Source organism: Ictalurus furcatus, chromosome 21, assembly GCF_023375685.1.
Source record: "Ictalurus furcatus strain D&B chromosome 21, Billie_1.0, whole genome shotgun sequence".
In the NCBI taxonomy this organism is placed as follows: Eukaryota; Metazoa; Chordata; class Actinopteri; order Siluriformes; family Ictaluridae; genus Ictalurus; species Ictalurus furcatus.
Genome location: NC_071275.1, coordinates 1,500,538 through 1,519,343, shown reverse-complemented (window position 1 = coordinate 1,519,343; position 18,806 = coordinate 1,500,538). Strand labels below are relative to the sequence as shown.

The following is an 18,806-nucleotide window of genomic DNA, read 5'->3' as shown; positions in this document are numbered from 1 at the left end:
TAGCATAGAAAGTGCCGGGGGGAATCTTTCAGCTGAGATCTCAGGAAGGTAGAGTTGACCCTGGATTTTTATCAAAGATGTGGAAGAACTCCCACTGGTGGTGATGACATCTCATCTCAGCTGTGGATCTGTATAAAACCTGCAGGCACTGGCACGGAAGAGTTCTCCTTCCCCCGTCCTTATGGCACATGTGTAATTGGGGGATCTGAGCTGAATTCTAGCTTGAATATTACGGGTATTTTTCCTGCTTGTGATTTAACACTTAAAAAAAAAAAATCAATGAACTAACGATGTAATCATCCAGAACGTGACGTGAAAGACATGAAACGAGCATTTTCACCTTTTCCACTCTTAATAATATCACCAGTTGGTGATCCTTTAGACAAAGAATTTGTCAACATGGCCAACATTTGTTTTCTCTGTTGTTCGGCTGTGCTCAAAGTGTTTGAGTGGTGAAGGAGAGCGCAAAAAACTAACAAAAAACAGCGTATTTTATCACTTTATCATCACTGTTAACGTTATCCAAGTACCCCTGAATGCAGAATAAAAAGTACACGGGCTGGAGTCGGTCCTGATACAGCTTCTCCTACCTGGGTGGGAGCTAAAAGTCTAGTGACAACTCGGTGTGTTTCAGGCAGGATTCGTGTGTTTAATGTGTTGTGTCGTATTATACAGCATTGTGTAGATTAGGATTTGGTGGTTAAGGGTTACGGTTAGTTGGAGTTTGATCAGATACAACAAGAACTATCTTCAAAATTCTTGTCCTTTCTTCTCTTTCGGCCAAAGTGTTGCCTAAATTTTTCGATGACATCCCTAATAAATGTAGTCAATGTGTCAAATATATCTCGCACCTCCAGGGTCGGGGGTTCGATTCCCACCGTGGCCCTGTGTGTGCGGAGTGTGCATGTTCTCCCCGTGCTGCGGGGGTTTCCTCCGGGTACTCCGGTTTCCTCCCCCAGTCCAAAGACATGCATGGTAGGCTGATTGGCGTGTCCAAAGTGTCCGTAGTGTATGAATGTGTGTGTGAGTGTGTATGTGATTGTGTCCTGCGATGGATTGGCACCCTGTCCAGGGTGTACCCCGCCTTGTGCCCCATGCTCCCTGGGATAGACTCCAGGTTCCCCGTGACCCTGAAAAGGATAAGCGGAATAGAAGATGGATGGATGGATTAATAGCATTTACCTTGACACAAACTGAGGACACTACTCTAGTTCAAAACACTTATGCAAAACTTATGGGAAGTTTTCCTAATCCGTATGTTGAATGGTTTATGTCCCTTTTCCTAATAAGAAAAAGACTGCTCTTTTGATGTATTTTTGAGCCATAACTCAAAGCTTAAATTACACTCCTATGCAAAACATGGAAATGTTGGTGGGACTGGTAATGTCCGATAGTCCAAGTAGATGTCACTGGACATTGTGGCAGCGCATAGGCTAGATTATATTGTGAGTTTCCACAAGCCTGGTTTACACTTTGTTTTGAGTCAGGTTGTGACTCAGACAGGAAAATTCCCGTATACCGAGTCTGAACTACAAACTTTGACGAGCTTTGAGATGTTCCATTACTTCCGGGCAAATAACGGTGGTGTTCAAAGCAACTGGATGCACCCATCTAGTAGTCTGACGAATAGGTTGGTGGGACTGTCTGTAATAAGGGAAGGAAAGACCCACTTTAGCAGGTCGCAGAGGCGTCACTCCATCAAGGTTGCTAAGAAACCGATATGTCTTTTAGATTGCTGAATCACTTGATGCCATTCCAAACACATGAGCTCTTGAAGCGCTTGATGTCCTTCTTTTACTCCACTCCGGTAACTCAACACAATTCACTGGCTTTCAGACGATTAAGTACAGTTTTCATGTATTTTATGTACGTTTGGTTGTACATCATTACCTACGAATGTTTATTCCTATACATTGATCATCGGGCGTCTAGATGAGAGGAGCTGATCTTAAAAGTCAAGTACCAGTTCTGATCCATTTCACACACGTGAGTTTCACAGAGAGTCTGGGATACACACAAGCACAACCAATGGAAACGTATACAGCAGCTCGTTAACACCGAGCTAGTTAAGCAGTCTCGGACAATCTCAGCTACTGTCCTTCTGAAGTTAGAGAACTGAATCCCACAGAGAGAGAGAGAGAGAGAGAGAGAGAGAGAGGGAGGTTATACTACAGAACACAGTATAGTACTTTTTCCACCACGGGCAATTTTTGCTGAGGAGGAATAGAAACTAAATCAGCAAAATTTGTGAAAGTGTTAATTACTTTGATTTTGAAGCACTATGTGGGCTGAAACTGCTGACTGATCAAGCATAAGATCAAACTGGTAGTCTGTAGCTAATCACACCAGATGTTTAATAGTTCATCATTGTTCTCTTAAACGGACTGCGGTGTAATTAATAGTCTGTATGTAAAGAATCTGCTCGGTCCTGTTTTGCCTTGGCCTGTCACTGTTTCACTGTTAAGGGTATACGTGTATACCAGTAAAGGTATATAGCATGGTGATCGAGAAATCTGAAACGATCATCTACTGTTACTTTAAGCTATGCAAAGTGCTGTTGATGCCACAAAAATGTTATTTCTCTGTGTGCGTGTCCCGTGAAATATAATACGAGATCATTCTTTGTGGTTGAGTGAAGAGAGCATAGAGAGAAAACTGTGGCGTTCGAGAGCACTTCAGTTCTGCGTTCACTGAGAAACACGCGCCTCCTTTCCTTTCCTTTCCTTTCACCGTCCTCTGTCTACACTGATCATGAGACAAGTTTATTCAAAGAAAAGTGCCGTGGTCACCAGTTTAAAATACAGTCCTTTTGTAATATTAATTTTATTAGTATTGAGCTGAAATAAAAAATTAGAACAAGTTCAGTTCAAAATATTCAAGTAGGCTGTGGCAATCAAGCGACGCTCAATCGGTATTAAAGCACCAAATGTGTGCCAAGAAAATGGTAATCTCCACACGATTACACCACCGGCAGTAGAACTGCTGGCACAATCCGGGTTGGTTCCATGGAATGGATTCGAGCTGTTGATATTAAATCCGGACCCTACCTGACGTCTTTAAAATCTTCAACTGTCCAGTTTCAGTGAGCCTTCGCCCACTGTAGCCTTAGATGCCTGTCCTTGGCTGACAGGAGTACAACCGAATGCGGACGTCTCCTGTTGTAGTCCATCTGCCTCAAGGTTTGACATGTTCTGCATATTGAGATGCTTTTTAACTGAAGCTCTTGACCTGTATCTGCTTTTATGTATCGTTCTGCTGGCACGTTATTGAAGCAGGTGTCGGGGTGTTCCTAATAAAGTGGTCGGTCGGGGTATGTATGAATTACACATACCCAAGAAAACCTGTGAGGCTTTTCTTGTTATCATCTGTACTTCCATACACAATGAACCATTCATTACTATCTGTATTAACTGCTTCATCCTGGTCAGGGTCGCAGTAGTTCTGGAACAAATCCCAGGAACACTGAGCGTTAGATGGGAGTACACTCTGGATGGGATGCCAGTCCATTGCAGAACCCTCTGCACACATACATTTACTCACTCATTCACACTTTAGGGCAGTTTTAGTGTAGTCAGTGTATCTACTGGCATGTTTTGGGACAGTGGAAGGAAACCTCGGCTGTAATGAAGTTCACGTCGAGCGTCTTTGCATTTTGAGAGATTTTTAATCAGTCTTAAGACCGCTATTCGAAACAGAAACGGTGCAGTCCTACAGTTTGCAAAAATGTTGAAGTTTATCAAAACTGTCCGCAAATGTGTGAGAGACATCAGGGGAAAATATGTTGGCAGGGTCTTTGTGGTCATGAGCAATATTTCCCCCAAATTGTCTACGGCTGCCAAACATATGAAGGCTTATGAAACAGAAAAACTCTCTCTCGCTCACTCGCGCGCTGTCTCTCTCTCGCTCTCTCTCGCTCTCTCTCGCTCTCTCTCTCTTTCACGCTCTCGCTCTCTCTCTCTCTCTCTCTCTCGCTTGCTCTCTCTGTGTGTGTGTGCACACGTGCTAATGAGAGGAAGTAGTGGAGGGTGTTGGTGTCAGACTCACTCAGATGGAGGAGGTTGGGCACACTTTAGCAGTTTGTCTCAGCACATCACTTGTCACTGAAAAAGCTGTCAAACATGTCAAATGATCACAAGAGTGTTAAATTTGGTGAATATTTTACAGAAGTGTAACAGCCTAAATGCTTTGTCAGATTGTGTGTGTGAGAGAGCGAGCGAGAGAGCGAGAGAGCAGTTTACCTTCAGTCCTGGGTGTATAGTATAGATCCAGATCTACAGAGACATGCAGTGCTGGGGTGGACTCTGGGGAACAGATTCTGTGCTGAAATGTGTTTGTCTCATGAAACACAACCCTGTGCTCTTTCTGTTTCTTTAGGGTGTATAGTTTCCGGATGTAGCCTCAAGCTACCTATTCTTCTACAAAAGCGACATGATGAATCAAATAAAGGCATCACGGGGGGTGAGGGTGCTGGTGGTAACATGGTTCCAATAGCAAAACCCCAATAGTGAAGAAACATTCCCCCTAAAGCAGTGTCTGATATTGCTTTCCCTGGGTCACATATTCTCTCTAATATTACTCTCCTCCTCATACACTTGCTTTATTTCTTTTAGACATTCCTGCGCTTTAATTTTCTTTGCAGGGCTTTTTTTTTTTTTTGTATTCCTTCTTCTAAGCACCGAATCCGCATTTTGCTTTCCCTCTGCTATACTGCCTTCTCTCCGTGGTCTCCTCAAGCTTCCTGGAAAATGCCTGTGTGGTTTTAATTTACAGTTTGAGAATGACCCATTTCCAGTTGTTGTTTTTTTCTTTTGTTTGTTTTTGCCAAGCTTTATTCACTCACAGCCCTGAATGATGACCTCATACTCTCCTTAACAGGAGTGGTCTTTAAAGGCATTTTTCAGAGCGACTCCTGACCACAAATCACACTCCACTCTGTATTCCATTACGACACCGTTTACTTTATTAAGATTGATTAAGTCGCGCAGTGTGTCATCTCGGAGTATGAACACTGGTCAGAACAGGATTGGCCCGATCTTCCTCGAGAAGATATGTCAGACGTAGCGTCAGTCTTTCTCACATACACCAGACACAAAGGGAACGGAGTTTCTTCCAACAGATGAGAGAAGCTGACTGTAGAGCTGGAAAAAGTGATGACTATCTAGAGGAAAGGCGTTAAATTAGGAGATAGAACATTCCATATCGTATCTGACTTTAGAGAAGTAAGGCATGGCGTGTCTGAGTTTTGCTTAACTGCTAGCCTTACTTGGTAATCTAAAAGCCCTGCCTAGCAACCTCCCAGAAGGGAACGTTTTGGTTTGGCTACAAAATGAACGGATTGGACACACCAGAAACAACAGAAGTAACTGGAACTTGTTTGAGTTCTTCATCTCTCTCTCTCTCCCTCCCTCTCTCTCCTTGAGCTCTCAAGCATCAAACACTGTTCGTGGTCAAGTGAAGAAAGACGTGGAAGGCACGGATTTTCCAGATGCCAGTTCGGTGTTTCTAGCTTTCATGTTCTTGTTTTGCTTTTGGATTAAAGGAAACATTTTTTGCGGGGCGGGGGGGGGAATCTATCTGGAGCAACCAGGTGAAGGATGACCTGGCCATGTTGAATCTGATGTGGAAGTACTGCCTTTCTGTTCGAACAATAAGGTAAGAGACTGTATCAGATTGACGTGGGGGTCTTTTTCTCCTGAGGGAGGAACACTGCCATGCTCACTGACACCTGTTCTCTCAGTCATACCTAACAGAATGTTCTGGTTCAGAGTGATCTAGAAAATTAAAGGCAGGGTACTTTAGCTAAATAGTAAGGTGTGTTGTTTTTTTTTAACTTTGGTTCTGTCTTGTTGGCATTGTGGGTAATTTGCTATTGCTACTACAGGTTAAAGCATCTGTAATTTTATTGCATGATATTACTGTTTTTGTAAACTGGTCTAGGGTCTGTGGCTTTGTAGGAGGAACAGAGACGTATGTTTTAAGAGTCAGAATGAAATTGTGGATGTTTGTACCGCCATTACATTTCTGAACGTACAGTATTACACACCCCGAATTTTCCATTCTCAAGAGTTACGAAGTTCAAAGAGCTACACGGTTTGTGTGTGAAGAAACACATGAATTCATCCATTCCGATAAACAATGTGTTGCGACTCACTTATTTAGTAACGAAGCTGATTTTGATTAATAGACTTGCGAACCTGGACACATTTCCACATATCCGCGTAAGAGTGGAGTCGTGAGATCAATAGTAGAGTACTTCTGGCCACTTCCAGTAGACAAGGCTAAAATTAGTGGCAAGGGGCTTTGAGTCAATCCACTAGACTGCACACAAACTAGTCAGTCACCACTCGCGAAATTCTAAGCTGTATAATTTTCTGCCTAGTATTTGAGCAACCACAGCCTTCGCTCTGTTTTTCAGCTTCAGCTCTTCTTTCTATTCGTTCTGTACTCGTTGCATTGCGTCTGCATCTGGCACGTGTACGTTTTTGGATAACTGATCGCTTTGGGAGAATTTCCATCCCAGTTCCATCCGCAGACACCCGGCCTCCTTATGCTAGTTTTCCTCTCGTATTAAATTTGGAGTTCCTCGTTTTCCTTTAGCAGCGTCTAATGGAAACACATTCTCAGGAGAACTGCACATGGTGCGTTTATATAGTGGTTTTGAATACCTGGTTAAAATTCTTTCACTCCGTCAGTGCTACTGGACACTCTGGCTGAAGCAAGTAGCCTGTGGTTTAGTACATGGACAAGGATGTGGTCGTGAAATGCGCATTTGTGGCCTAGCAAACGTTTATCTGGACTGGCCGATGTTTAACAGGAAGCCGTCCACTTTCAGCAGCATGCCACAGGAAGTCCGCACCGCTGGCATTTCTAATAGCTTGAGTCATTACTAATGTCTGTTCTTTATTCTCGCATCTAGGTACAGCTCAGTGTTTTTCCTGCTCTACCTCAATGCCTTTTTGCCATTGACTTTTGTGAGAGTTTACACTCTTTCTTACTTCATAAGGACCACAAGGTTGTTTTGATCCTCTGGGGTTGAAACCAAGCCAACTGCTGCGAATAGCATCCTTGCTTCACTGGAGGTATTTGTATTAAACGTGTACACCTTTTTAAAAGCCTGCTGACTTTTGGCATGAAGCAGTCATTGACCATCGCTAAAATAAATGGTTTTTCACAAGCTTTGGCCTCTGAATATTCTAAATTCTTGAGGAAAAAATCAGCCATGTAAGAGTAGAGGCCAGGCAACCTGATCCAGCCACTGAAAGGAGCAGGTTGTTTGAGTGCACGGTATGATTAATTTACTGTGTGTAGGCTTCACTTCAACCTGGACATACCCTGTCTGTCCTGGTTCAGCTTGCGTCTTTCTTTCTTTCCCACCCCTTGAACAGGGAGCTGCCGTTTTATTGTGGGACTTCATCGATCTTCCAGATATACTGCGTTTCCACTGCCTGTCTGGCACCATTCATGACCCTCGTGTTTGTCACTTAAACAACCTTTTTTGATGCTGGTGAAGATCATTGCCTGGACTTCTAGTTGTGACCTGTGTATTGGACCCTGTACAGGTTGGTCGTCTTGGTTTCTTGAGCTGTACATCAGTGTTGTGTGTAGACAGGACTCCTGTTGTGCTTAGATTTAAGGACTCCAGACCAGAATACCTTTTTGGTTCTTTGCTCACTTCGACTACAGCGTTAAAACATTGCCCTGGGAAGAAACTGGAATTTCTGACAGGCCTGGCTAAATCCATGGAAATGTGCATGCGTGGAGAAGAGGACTCATCCAGATGAACAAGTGATTCCATGGATGGTGAGTAACTCATTCAGGCCAATTCACTGTCCCTAGGGGAGCCACTATGTCATTTTGGGTAAGGTTACACAGAAGTGTAACTTTTTTTTTTTTTTTTAAAGACATATCAAGTCATTTGCATCCAATTATATGAGCATTTATTTCTCATAGTCTATGGAAAGATTTACTTACTTTCTTAGTTCTGGCCGTTCTTTAGGCTTGAGACCCGTTTAAGCACTTCCTTCCAGCTTTCACTTTAAACGATGTCTATTTTTGCCCCATCAAGTTTGTTGTTGTTCCTAATGTTGGTTATTTTCCACGTATCTGCCTTTTCTTTACAAGAAAAAAAAATGATAATGTTTCAGTCCCTTGATTTATTTATTTATTTCTTTGTTTATTTTTGGTCCACAGTGCCAGTATTGTAATTAGCCACTATTAATATTTCAGAGCAGAGTCTCCATTTACACGGTATAACTGGATCTTATTTCAGTGTATGTTCCATTGTGTGGTGGTGCATTAACAGGAATATCAGTTAAAATGTTGCAGTCTGGTAATGAATAGTTCTGCATTTGTATCTTCATAGTTTTCTCATTCCTAAATTAGAATATCAAAAGCACATTTATCTGTTGTCTAAACTGATGAAATGATTTTTGACTGAATTAATGGATTTACGCCATCGCTGCTGTTCCAGGGCTCGTATTCCATTGAAATCACTTCTGACTAAAATGTAGTGCGAGTCATAAGCGTTTCATCACCGTTAATCTTTTTCATGTTTATGATGTTTCAGACCTGTTTAAGCTCTGTCTTGTCTCATATCACACTATATTATTGTTGGTGCATTTTATTAAACCGGGTTGTAATTGTATAATACAATATAATGAAATGGATTTGTCATCATTAGGATTTTGCATAATGCTGGGACGGGAAGCTTTATCGCCGTATAGTTAAAGTACAGTGTTCGGTGTGGTGTTTCTCAGCATGGCTTCAGAGCGTTCTACCAGTCTCAATTCTGAGGGAGTGTACAGGCGTCAGTTCAGGGCTAGATTCACCTGGACAGTACGTACTTCTCTATCTGGGTCTCCATGTTTTATTCATTTTACCCTTCACTGGTCAGTACTCATCTAATATTGATGACATAATGTTGGCTCATCCTGGAGGAGTGGCGTGAGACCAGTAGTCCTTTGTTGTGTCCTTGTAGGGTATATTGATTGTTTTGTTTTTTTTTTCTAAAAATTTTAGATCATATTTGTACCAATTGTCAGTTCTTGTTATGGAAAACAACTTAGTGCGAAATGTGTGTTGGATTTTAATGTGACTCCTTCTGGTACACAGAGGAAGGAGAGAAGGGTACGAGTGTGTCTGTCTGCCATCTTGATAATGATGATGATAGCAAACATGAAGCATATGTTAACCCATGAATTCATCTTTACATGTAGAAAGTTGCAGCCTCATCATCTTCATCACCAACTACATGGACATTTCATTTACTCACCACTAAATGCTTCAGACATGATGCTGTGAAGTTTTTTATTATTATTATTATTATTATTATTATTATGTTTGTTTCTTGCCAGAAACCACTGAATAAAGGTATACATGTATACACAGAAATGCAAAGAGACAATCGTACACTGTACATTTTACCTGCAAATATTTAAGGTACATAATTGTAATCTAAGGAGGACTAAATTAAAAGCCAATTAAGGTAAAAGATGCATATTGAAGGTACAAAACTCTGCATGGGCTAGAGCCGGTGCACCCGAGGCAGAGCATACACCTCTCGTACAAAAAACTATTGTTTTGGAATCGATATTGATTGCAAGGTTTCAGAAACTTAACAGGAAGTACCTAGGATTTTGAATGATACCTTCTTGTGATCCGCTGGATTAGATTTATTTTTATTATTTTTTTTTTTTAAAGATGAAAGTAAACTCTTTAGATTGAGGTCCATGTCGAGCAGCAGGCTTTAGCAACTCTGCCCCAGTCTAAGTAATAATGCAGCACTAAAAGATGGCTTTCTGCAAGGATTTATTTTTCCATTTCCTGCTCTAGCTCCCCCCCCCCGCCTCACCCCCCCCCCCCCCCATGTGGCCCGTATGAGTCATATATTATTTACCATTTACCACATTTTTTCCAAGGATCACTAACTGCACACCATCTCATTACAAAGTATATTATTTTCTCCACAGGAACCTCCCAGTGATTCTTATGCAGTCATTCAGCTTAATGGCAGCATCGTCGGTCTGTGGTGCAATTCTAGAGCAAATGCTGTTGTAGTAGACAGGAGTAGGGTTATGGGTGAATAATAATAATACATCTGTCATTGTTTTGTGTGTATAATATTTTGTATATGGTTTATACTATCTATTTACCGGAGCTTATTTTGTATTAAAGGATTTATACAGGCTGGGGGGGGCACCGAATAGCAATAAGAGAACTGCTTTGAAACAACACCATGAACATTGGCATCAATTGGACATCAAACCCACCACCCCTTTAAGCGGGAAATTTTCCATTCGTAAAAGCCGAAGGTCCATTTCTCCATACAACAGAACGTCCCTGAATTCCACATGATGTGTTTATTGAAAGAAAAAGAACATCACTTAGCCATTTACTTCAGACTAGAAGGACTCCACTTTGTGCAGAACTGTGATGTGTACGTGTATAGCTGCCTTTCTTCATGTGGAAGATGTCCATAGGGATGCTTATTTTAACAAGGTTTGTTTTCACTGATTTTGGCACACAAGTATTCGCCTCCCACCGCGGATGGGCTCATTAAAGCCGCGGGGCTCTGCATATCTGTATCAGGATGGCAACAGTGTGTGTTTTTGATTCTAAAAACTAAGAGAGGAATTTGAACACTCCCAGGAAGAAGAAGGCAGGGTTTGATAACCGTCGACTTTCCACCCTGTGTCGTTCAAACGCTGTTCGGTTAGAACAGCACGTCCGTGTGAGATGTGCTCACGAGACCTCGGCAATTTCTTTCAGATCACACGGCGAGCGTTCATTATTCAGATTTCTTCTGTATGCTGAAGCTGTGGTGTTTTAATAGCTACACCTTCTTGCCACACCTCGAAGAATGAAATGCCTTCGCCTGCATTTAAAAGCAGAGAACATGTGTAATTCTGGCGTGTGTGAGAAGGAACTCTTTCCTAACCTAGCACAAACCCCATTCTTCCTCTCACACCCTCTCCCTATATCCTCTTGACTTAAGTGAAGGCTTTTAAATTGGGCGTATTATTGTGCTGGACTAAGCTTGACAGATTTAGGACGCGGAGAGCAGGATGTGGTCATGAGCGACTCTCCAGGAACAGTGCTGGTTGTAGGATGAGATAACTGAAATACTTTAGAGACTTTAGTTTTGTTTTTTTTTTACCTCTACTTCTCAGAAAGATCTGTGCAGTCAGAGATCTCTTCCCAAGATAGAGTGCTTTTTATTTGAAACACTCCCTTTCTCCCACTGTCTTTATTATCTGCCCAGCTCTCATCTTCCTATTATTTTTTAAATATCCACGTTGGGCACAAGGAGCCACGGGAATAACACCAGAGCCAGAGATCAATTACTCTGTGCACCCTCCTGATCAATATTTCCTAATTTGCAATTCCTACCTTTTTTTTTTTTTTTTTTTTAAAGGCCTGTCTTTAAGAGTGACAGGCATAATTATGCTGGAAAATGAAGGAGGGGGGCAATGGAGGAGGATATTTATATTCAAAGTCCTTCAGCAGGAGAGACTGACATAGCACTGCATCCCAGGTTCTTGCCTCTTCTCTGGCCTGTTTGGTGAATGTTAGGGACAAAGATAAAGAATTGCACCCTGTATCTTATAGCGGTCATGCAGCTATAAGAGTTCACGTGTCTAGATCCCTATGACATTGATAGAACACGCTGTGCTGTATACCTCAGATTCTTCTCTATTATTATTGTTTTTTTTTGTATACCAAACCCAGAGATGCTTTATTTGCTTAAAGTCTATTAAACGCATTTCCTACATTTTTTATTTATTTATTTTTTTTGCGAAATGACTTGAACTTAGTCATTTCTATGGAAAAATGTACAATGCTTTAACATCTTTCAGATACAAAGATAAACTCTAGTACATATTTTGCGTTCAGTGATATTAACATGTTCTATCCGTTTCTAGGCCTATACAAATATGTGTCTTAGCCAGACAGATTGTTTCAGTACAAATTTTTATATTTTTAGGTTTTGCGGTTGATTTCCAATCGTTACTTTTCTAACCAAAAATTAAACGAAAATTTAAAAAAAGTTTGGATGTCAGTAAAGACAGATATATTATGTAATAAACAACTTTTCAGACAAAAACATAATGAAGGCTGTCAGGTTTTCCCTGCAACAGTAGAAGCAAGTACGACAGTCTTCAGAAGAACCGTGTCAGATTCTCCAAGACGACCGGCCAATATAAAACTTTACGTGTACCTTGGGTGTACCTAATTTTTTAAAAAGCAAAGTACTCGTTTATTACTCTTTACCTCTCTTTATGGTCAGATTCGGCATTATTTTTCTTCATCTTGGTTGTCTTGGCGTATAACGTGACGTAGCCGGCTTTCAGAAAATTCCCAAAGAGCATTAAAAACATGTAAATACACATTTGACAAAGACACGAGACATAATTACTATAATCCCAACATGATGTGAACGCACTATAATTATCGATTTAAATATGTGGTGTTCTATTAGCTATACAAGTTCTAGAACACATTTATGTGAATAGGATGACCAAAAAAAAAACAATATTCTACATGAATGTTTGCAGGTGGCTTTTAGTAGATCCCATGTAGCCTATAAAATATAAATTCTACATGTTATTGACAGGAAAACGTTTACTGTGTGTAAATAACCTAATCTGCTAAAAATCTGCAGCTTATGATTAGATTATTATAATGGCTTCACATGATGAACGCGGCAGTATTTATGTCCCATTGCTCATGTGATGCAAATGAGTGTAGTGCTACTGGAAAAGTTTCGCTTGGTCTGTTGCAGTTTAAAATGAATTCATATTTAGGAGCATTCGAATGCCAACTCTCTTAAGCAATTTCAATTTGCTGAAACAAACTGCATTTTCTGCTGATGCATTCTATTCGGTTATTACGCCAGTCCTCCTGCTCCCCAGTAATCAGTGCTGTAGGGTGTGTTAAAGACACCTGGGTGAGGCAGGTGGTGAATGTGAATGTGAATTCATGATGAGGTTCTGGAGACCGGCTGTGTGTGTAGGGTGTGTGTATCTGGATGGGGGCAGGTGGTGGTGGTGGTGGGGGTCCTCCTCCTCTCCTGTGCTGATTTGTCTAGTGAAATGACAGCTTGACTACCACCCACAATGGTCCTCAAACACCGATTTGCCTCCCTCTGGCCTTGATGAAAAGCAGCTTCTGATCAGCTTTTAAGGACATAAAGGTGACAAGGAAGGCTGCACGTTCTGTATAGATGCATTTCAGTGTAACTGTGTATTTTTCATGTCATTACCAGAACACCTAGTTACTACCCAAATCCTGCTTCTGTGCAGAGGGTGAATGATGAATCACATTATGCCATCGGAGAGATTCAGGCCATTAGACATTCATGGCAGATGAGTACTCATTTGATGGCAATAATGCTGTGAAGAAGATAATGAACAAAACAGACAGGAAGTGTTGGTAGGTGTAACATGGTTTATTTTTTATTTATTTATTTATTTTAAAGTGAACAATTGTTCTCATAAAAGCCATCAGTCAGATCATCCAGTTTCATCTCTTGAACTAAATCTTTCTGGATGTAGTGCATAAAAGGGAGGAAAATAACCTTTAATGTCAACCTGGGGTGTGCAGACGAAAAAGCATCCCCCCCAAACCCTCCCCCCATGCAAACCCCCCCCCCCACCCCCCGCCTCAATTGACAAGTGTTCAAATGGCGTTTATTTCACACCCCTCAAAGGGTTGCATGAAAAATGAAAGTAAATACTCTATGTGACAGGTTTCTCTAAGAAATAGCAGCTCTTCAGTTTGTCATTGAAAGCAAAATTGAAAACAGAGGAGTCTGGAAAGCTTTGATATGCTGCAGACTGTCAGAGTTAAAAGAGGCCTTGAAATACATCGTGTCAAATAGCTAGCTGGCAGCGCCGGAGAGCACCTGATAAACTGCTTTATCACTGCTGACTGTGCAAGTGTCCCTCTTGGAATCTTCCGCTCATCACGATTCAAACGGAAGTCATTTTCTAAGAGTTGACATTTTGGCAGTCGTGCTGTCCCGAGGACTGCCTTTTGCTTACCAGATGAAAAATGGACAAAGACCTTCTTGTTATTTAAAGTTATGAACAGACAGCCCTTGCACTTTGGGCTTATATATCATTAAGTCCGCCCTAAGGCCCCTTTCTCTGATTTTTCTAGCAAAACCCCCAACCCACATTAGCTATCTCATGAACACTTGAAGTAGCAGGCAGTGCTTTGACAGCTGTGTGTGGAACATGGATCACTGCAGCTCGTAAACAGTCATTAAATCCTGCCTGCGCCGCATGGCACAGAGTAAACAGACTCGCATGTACCCTTAGTATGATGAGGACTGATGGAGCTCAGCCAGACCTTCCTATATTCGACCCTCTGATACCTTTATCAAATATTTGTATAAATTATGTCATTAAATGATCATTTTGTTGTCCTCCCTTATTCTTTTCCGCTGGATGGACTGGAATGTCTTGGACAGCATTTCTACTTGAGGTTGAAAAGCATAACGTCTGCTTCGTGGACCTGAATATCGCCACAGTGCAAGCGAGGGATCAAACCTGCATCAGAAATGGTGCAAACTCACTGTAATGAGTTCCCCTGAGTTCTCGCTCCACATTAAATGGCTGGAGATGTGAAGTTTCTTTTGCAGCTATAACCCCAGCATACATTAAGCATGATTATATAAGCAGAAGCAGGGAGGATTCTTCTTCAGATATGAATTTATAACTGTACCTACAGGAAGAAATGAATAGTTGTCAGTAATCATTGACGGTTCTATGTAGAGAGGCCTGACTCAAGCATTTGTCATTCTCTCTTTCCTTGTTGGGTGTTGGTTGTGTAATGAGGCCCCCTACTGGCTGAATGCTGCACATTACATCGACACTCCCCACAGCGTAAAGAGATGGAAATGATCCATTTTTTTGTCCGTGGTTTTATGTATGTCTGGTTGTGAATTTTCAGCTGCTCACATAGCTGATCACAGAAAGATCTCACTGTCTTGCTCTTTCTCACTTCGCCCCATCAGAACCTCTAATGGGATAAAACACCTTGGATAAGATTGAGATGAAGGTTTTCTTGACTAAAACACCATTTCATTTTTCCAAGTGCGTGCAGCATTAAAAGAGACAGTGAAACATCACAGGGTTTAGGATCACCGAGGACTGATGTATAAAGAAGAGCGTGAAATTAGGCCACGTTGTCTGATCACTGGAAAATGCATCGTGACAGAATCGCAGAGCACTGGTAATTGCTTTGTAGTGGTTTATTGGTTTGACAGCCGTGGCCAAGAGCCTCTCCCTATGAATCTTAGAAGCATCTTGCTTCCTTGCATGCATGTGTATTCATATCTGTGGTGTGTGTACTTGCGAGTGGGACTGTGTAGAGACGGCCATTTTTATCCAAGGTGCCCAAGCGTGTCTCTCAGCCAGTTACCGGAAGAGAAGAGATAGCACTATTTGCAAGTGAGAGTGGCTTTTGTGTTGGTGTGGAAGAGAATCTCCTCAGAGAGCCAACACCTCTCTTTCATGCCAAGGAAAAGAGAGTGCAGGTTTCCCAAGGGCCACGCTTTGAAGAATAATACATATTCTTGGGCTAAAACATCTGCAGATTGTGCTGGGAAACAGTTGCTCTTTTGGGATTTCTTCAGCAGAGGTACAGATAGCCATTAATATGATGGGTATATATATATATATACATAGAATTAATATTGAAACAAATACAATTTTAGATGTATATCACTTTTAACAGTTGACATGGACACAAAGGAGCTGTTACAGAAATCCGGATGTAGATTTAGATCCCTGTCGAGAGGCGACAGGGATGACATGAGGAAGAAACCTTAAGAGGAATCTTCTTCTGAGTAACACCAGATAGTGAGATTATAAATCAGTACCGTATACAGATGTGAAAGAGCAAAGACAAATCTTACCAAGTATGTTGTGGATGCTCAGTACGAGTATACAAGCACAGCACAGACTTTATGATTACAGCAGCAGCTCTTACAACTCCGTGTGAGTCTCGGGCAGAAACCGTCGTAACTAATCTGATTTCCCTGCTTCAAAAATGCATTGCTTACTAAGTTTTCTAGATATCCCAGCGTCTAGACACACATATTTTTACACTCTCCTGCTGGTGCTGCCTCTCATTCAAACACATATTGGCTGTATACTAACCGTACTGTATTATTGTGCAGTGACCCATCATAAAGACGTATTCTTCAAAGATGTTTGTTTGTTTTAAATAATGGTAGCTGTTGGTTTTTTTTTTTAACCATTTATGAGACCCAGAAATACACAGTGTATCTGTAAAAATATTCTAATCACAAATGCAGGTTACAGATCTATGTTTTAATACATTAGAAGGTTCCTGGCACTATGTTATTAATGTGTTAATCCTGGAGTTGGTAACGTGTGCTCCAGGATCGAAGCAAATTGAATAGAAAGCTCAGGGTGGCATGGGCAGCTATAGGCAAAACCTCTGGGTCACGTTACAGGGTCAATATTACAGATTTTCTGGGAAGTTTACACTGTATGTAGTGCAACAGGGTGATCGGTAGGCTGCTTCTATATTGTCATTATCCTTGTTTCATTATTTGAGAGGGAGTAAGTGTGGTGTGTGTGTGTGTGTGTGTGTGTGTGTTGAGCTACACGGTCATCCCAGGTGAGCTCAGGTGAGAGATTAAAAACGAGCAACAGTAGAGTGGCTATCAATGTTGTGAAGCATCCTGTGTGTAGAAGCTGCTCTTTTCTCGTCCGGCTGCATTTGTCATTTGGTTCTCACGAAATAAATCCCAGTTTCCTTACCAATTGTTATTTGAAAGGCTCGCTGAGTGTAAGATTTCCCTTCAGTTAGTATTTGTAGGGGTAGCATTTTTCAGCTACAGTTATACAAAAATCAATAGAAATACTGTAGCTCACAGAGATCGTAAGACCAATGAGCGTGTGTATGTGTAGATGATGAGAACATTTTTCACTTCCTTTCTGTGGTCCACTGATTGAGTTTGATTTGACTAAAGAATCAGAGAACATAAACAACCACAAAATCAATAACATTCCCTTAATGGTGTGGTGTTCTGTAATGAAATGTCTGTGGAACAGATGTGACTCCATTCTGCTGCTTCTACATACCCCACTTCTTAGTTAGGGGGGCATTTTTGATGACCTCACTTATTACAAAGAGCTCAGTGCATGTGTCATGAGTTGGGCATTTGGGAGCAGAACATGAGATGTACTCCTGAATTCAAAATCCATCAGGACTCGACTGTCTTGGATTCTGGTGATGTGCAGTTGGTAACCAGAAGCGCTCAGCTATAGAACATACAGTACTGTCTATATGAAACACGATTGCAAAGTTCGAAGATTAGCTAGCTGATGTTCGCGATGGAAAAACTGATGGTTTGGCTACTTTTCAAAAATTTGCTTAAAATAGGACATGCGAGAGTAAAGCACATAAATCTCGCTCGTGACCATGTATATCAAAAACAAGCTAGTTTACATTGTTGAATTTCTGCTAACTAGCTGTTTGCTAATGTTATCTACAGTACAGCACAATTGCAGAGTGAGGTCCAGATATTGGTGTATGTGTCACTTCGTTGGGTTCAGATCCTGTCTAAGGTTTTCACAGACGAGAGTGGACCTCATGTGGCCTTTTTACAGCATATTCACGCATATTTCCAGTTGTTGCATTTTTAATAATAGTAAATATAGACTTGGTTCTCGTTTCTGCTAACCATTTATTATTCAACAGTGATCGTTTTTAATGGTTTAGAAGGACACCTTGATAGGAGTACTGTAAGATCTTAAGTGCTTGACAGTTCTTGGGAATGTTCTTGCATAACGTTCAGCAACCCCAGAGAATGTTACTGAGACCATGTTGCGGTTCTCGCTGGCTGAGTCTCATTCAGAATCCAGGGAGAAAATAATCTCGAATCCAATAAGTAGTCATATATACCTGCTATTCTGCATCAGCTACACTTTGTGCCAGACGAATTGCTCTGAAAGGCTCGTTCAGCCTGTAAAGTCCTTTATTTGAGGCATGTTGAATAGCATCCCTTGGATAGTAGGTTAGTATTAGCATACAAACATGCCCTCAACTATCAACTATGTACTGGTGATACCTCAGAGTGAGTCAGCTTGCAGAGAGCCGTGTCACTGAGCACACAGAGAGGTCGAGAACACCTGATTATGTCTGCTGCCTGTTGATGTGACACTAAGTCTAGCTTTAGAGACATCTCAACTCATTTTTTTTTTTGAGTGTGAATAGATCGCAGCAGTTGAACGCTCCTTTTATGAATGCCTAAATTCATATTACTGTGACATTTATTATATTTAAGCTGCATGGGTCATTATCTGATTTAATGAGGGTCGTGATGTTGCAGACCCAGTACGAAGGTCACTAAACTAAGATGAAAAACAATTAATTCATGAAAATGCACACACAACCTGGTCAATTCTGCATTAAAACCTTTCATTAACACAAACGCTGATTTAATTTTAAATTTGATTAGCTAGCACAACAAAAACATGCAGTATGCTGCGGGTTAAAGAACATGGACGGCCGATCCTGTTTTGAGTTTGCATCCATTTGCATGTGAGCACTATTCCTAGCATATAGTGTACATGCTAGCAGCTTACACAATTATATATATGGACATATATAAAATACATGCACAAGTCCAGTGGGTCACCAGTTTCTGTGCAGCTACTGAACAATTCCAGTAAACTGCCAGACACGGTCACAGCCACCATCACAGCCTCGATCACACCAGCCAGCGCCACTGTAGCATTACCATGACTTCTTTCTGCCATTCTGCT

At 41.3% G+C, this 18,806-nt stretch overlaps 1 protein-coding gene across 5 annotated transcripts in view; it reads left to right on the top strand.

Moving 5' to 3' along the window:
- Nucleotides 1-18,806, top strand: part of iqsec1b (IQ motif and Sec7 domain ArfGEF 1b) — a 214,754-nt gene that overhangs the window by 145,062 nt on the left and 50,886 nt on the right. The window contains exon 1 of one of the 5 annotated variants that reach the window (XM_053653642.1): nucleotides 4,019-5,652. The exons of the other annotated variants lie outside the window; for them this stretch is intronic. Within the exon in view, the coding sequence (XP_053509617.1) occupies nucleotides 5,606-5,652 (47 nt within the window). The 5' untranslated portion in view covers nucleotides 4,019-5,605. Of the gene's footprint in view, nucleotides 1-4,018; nucleotides 5,653-18,806 lie in introns of those variants that run through there. 5 annotated transcript variants of the gene reach the window in all.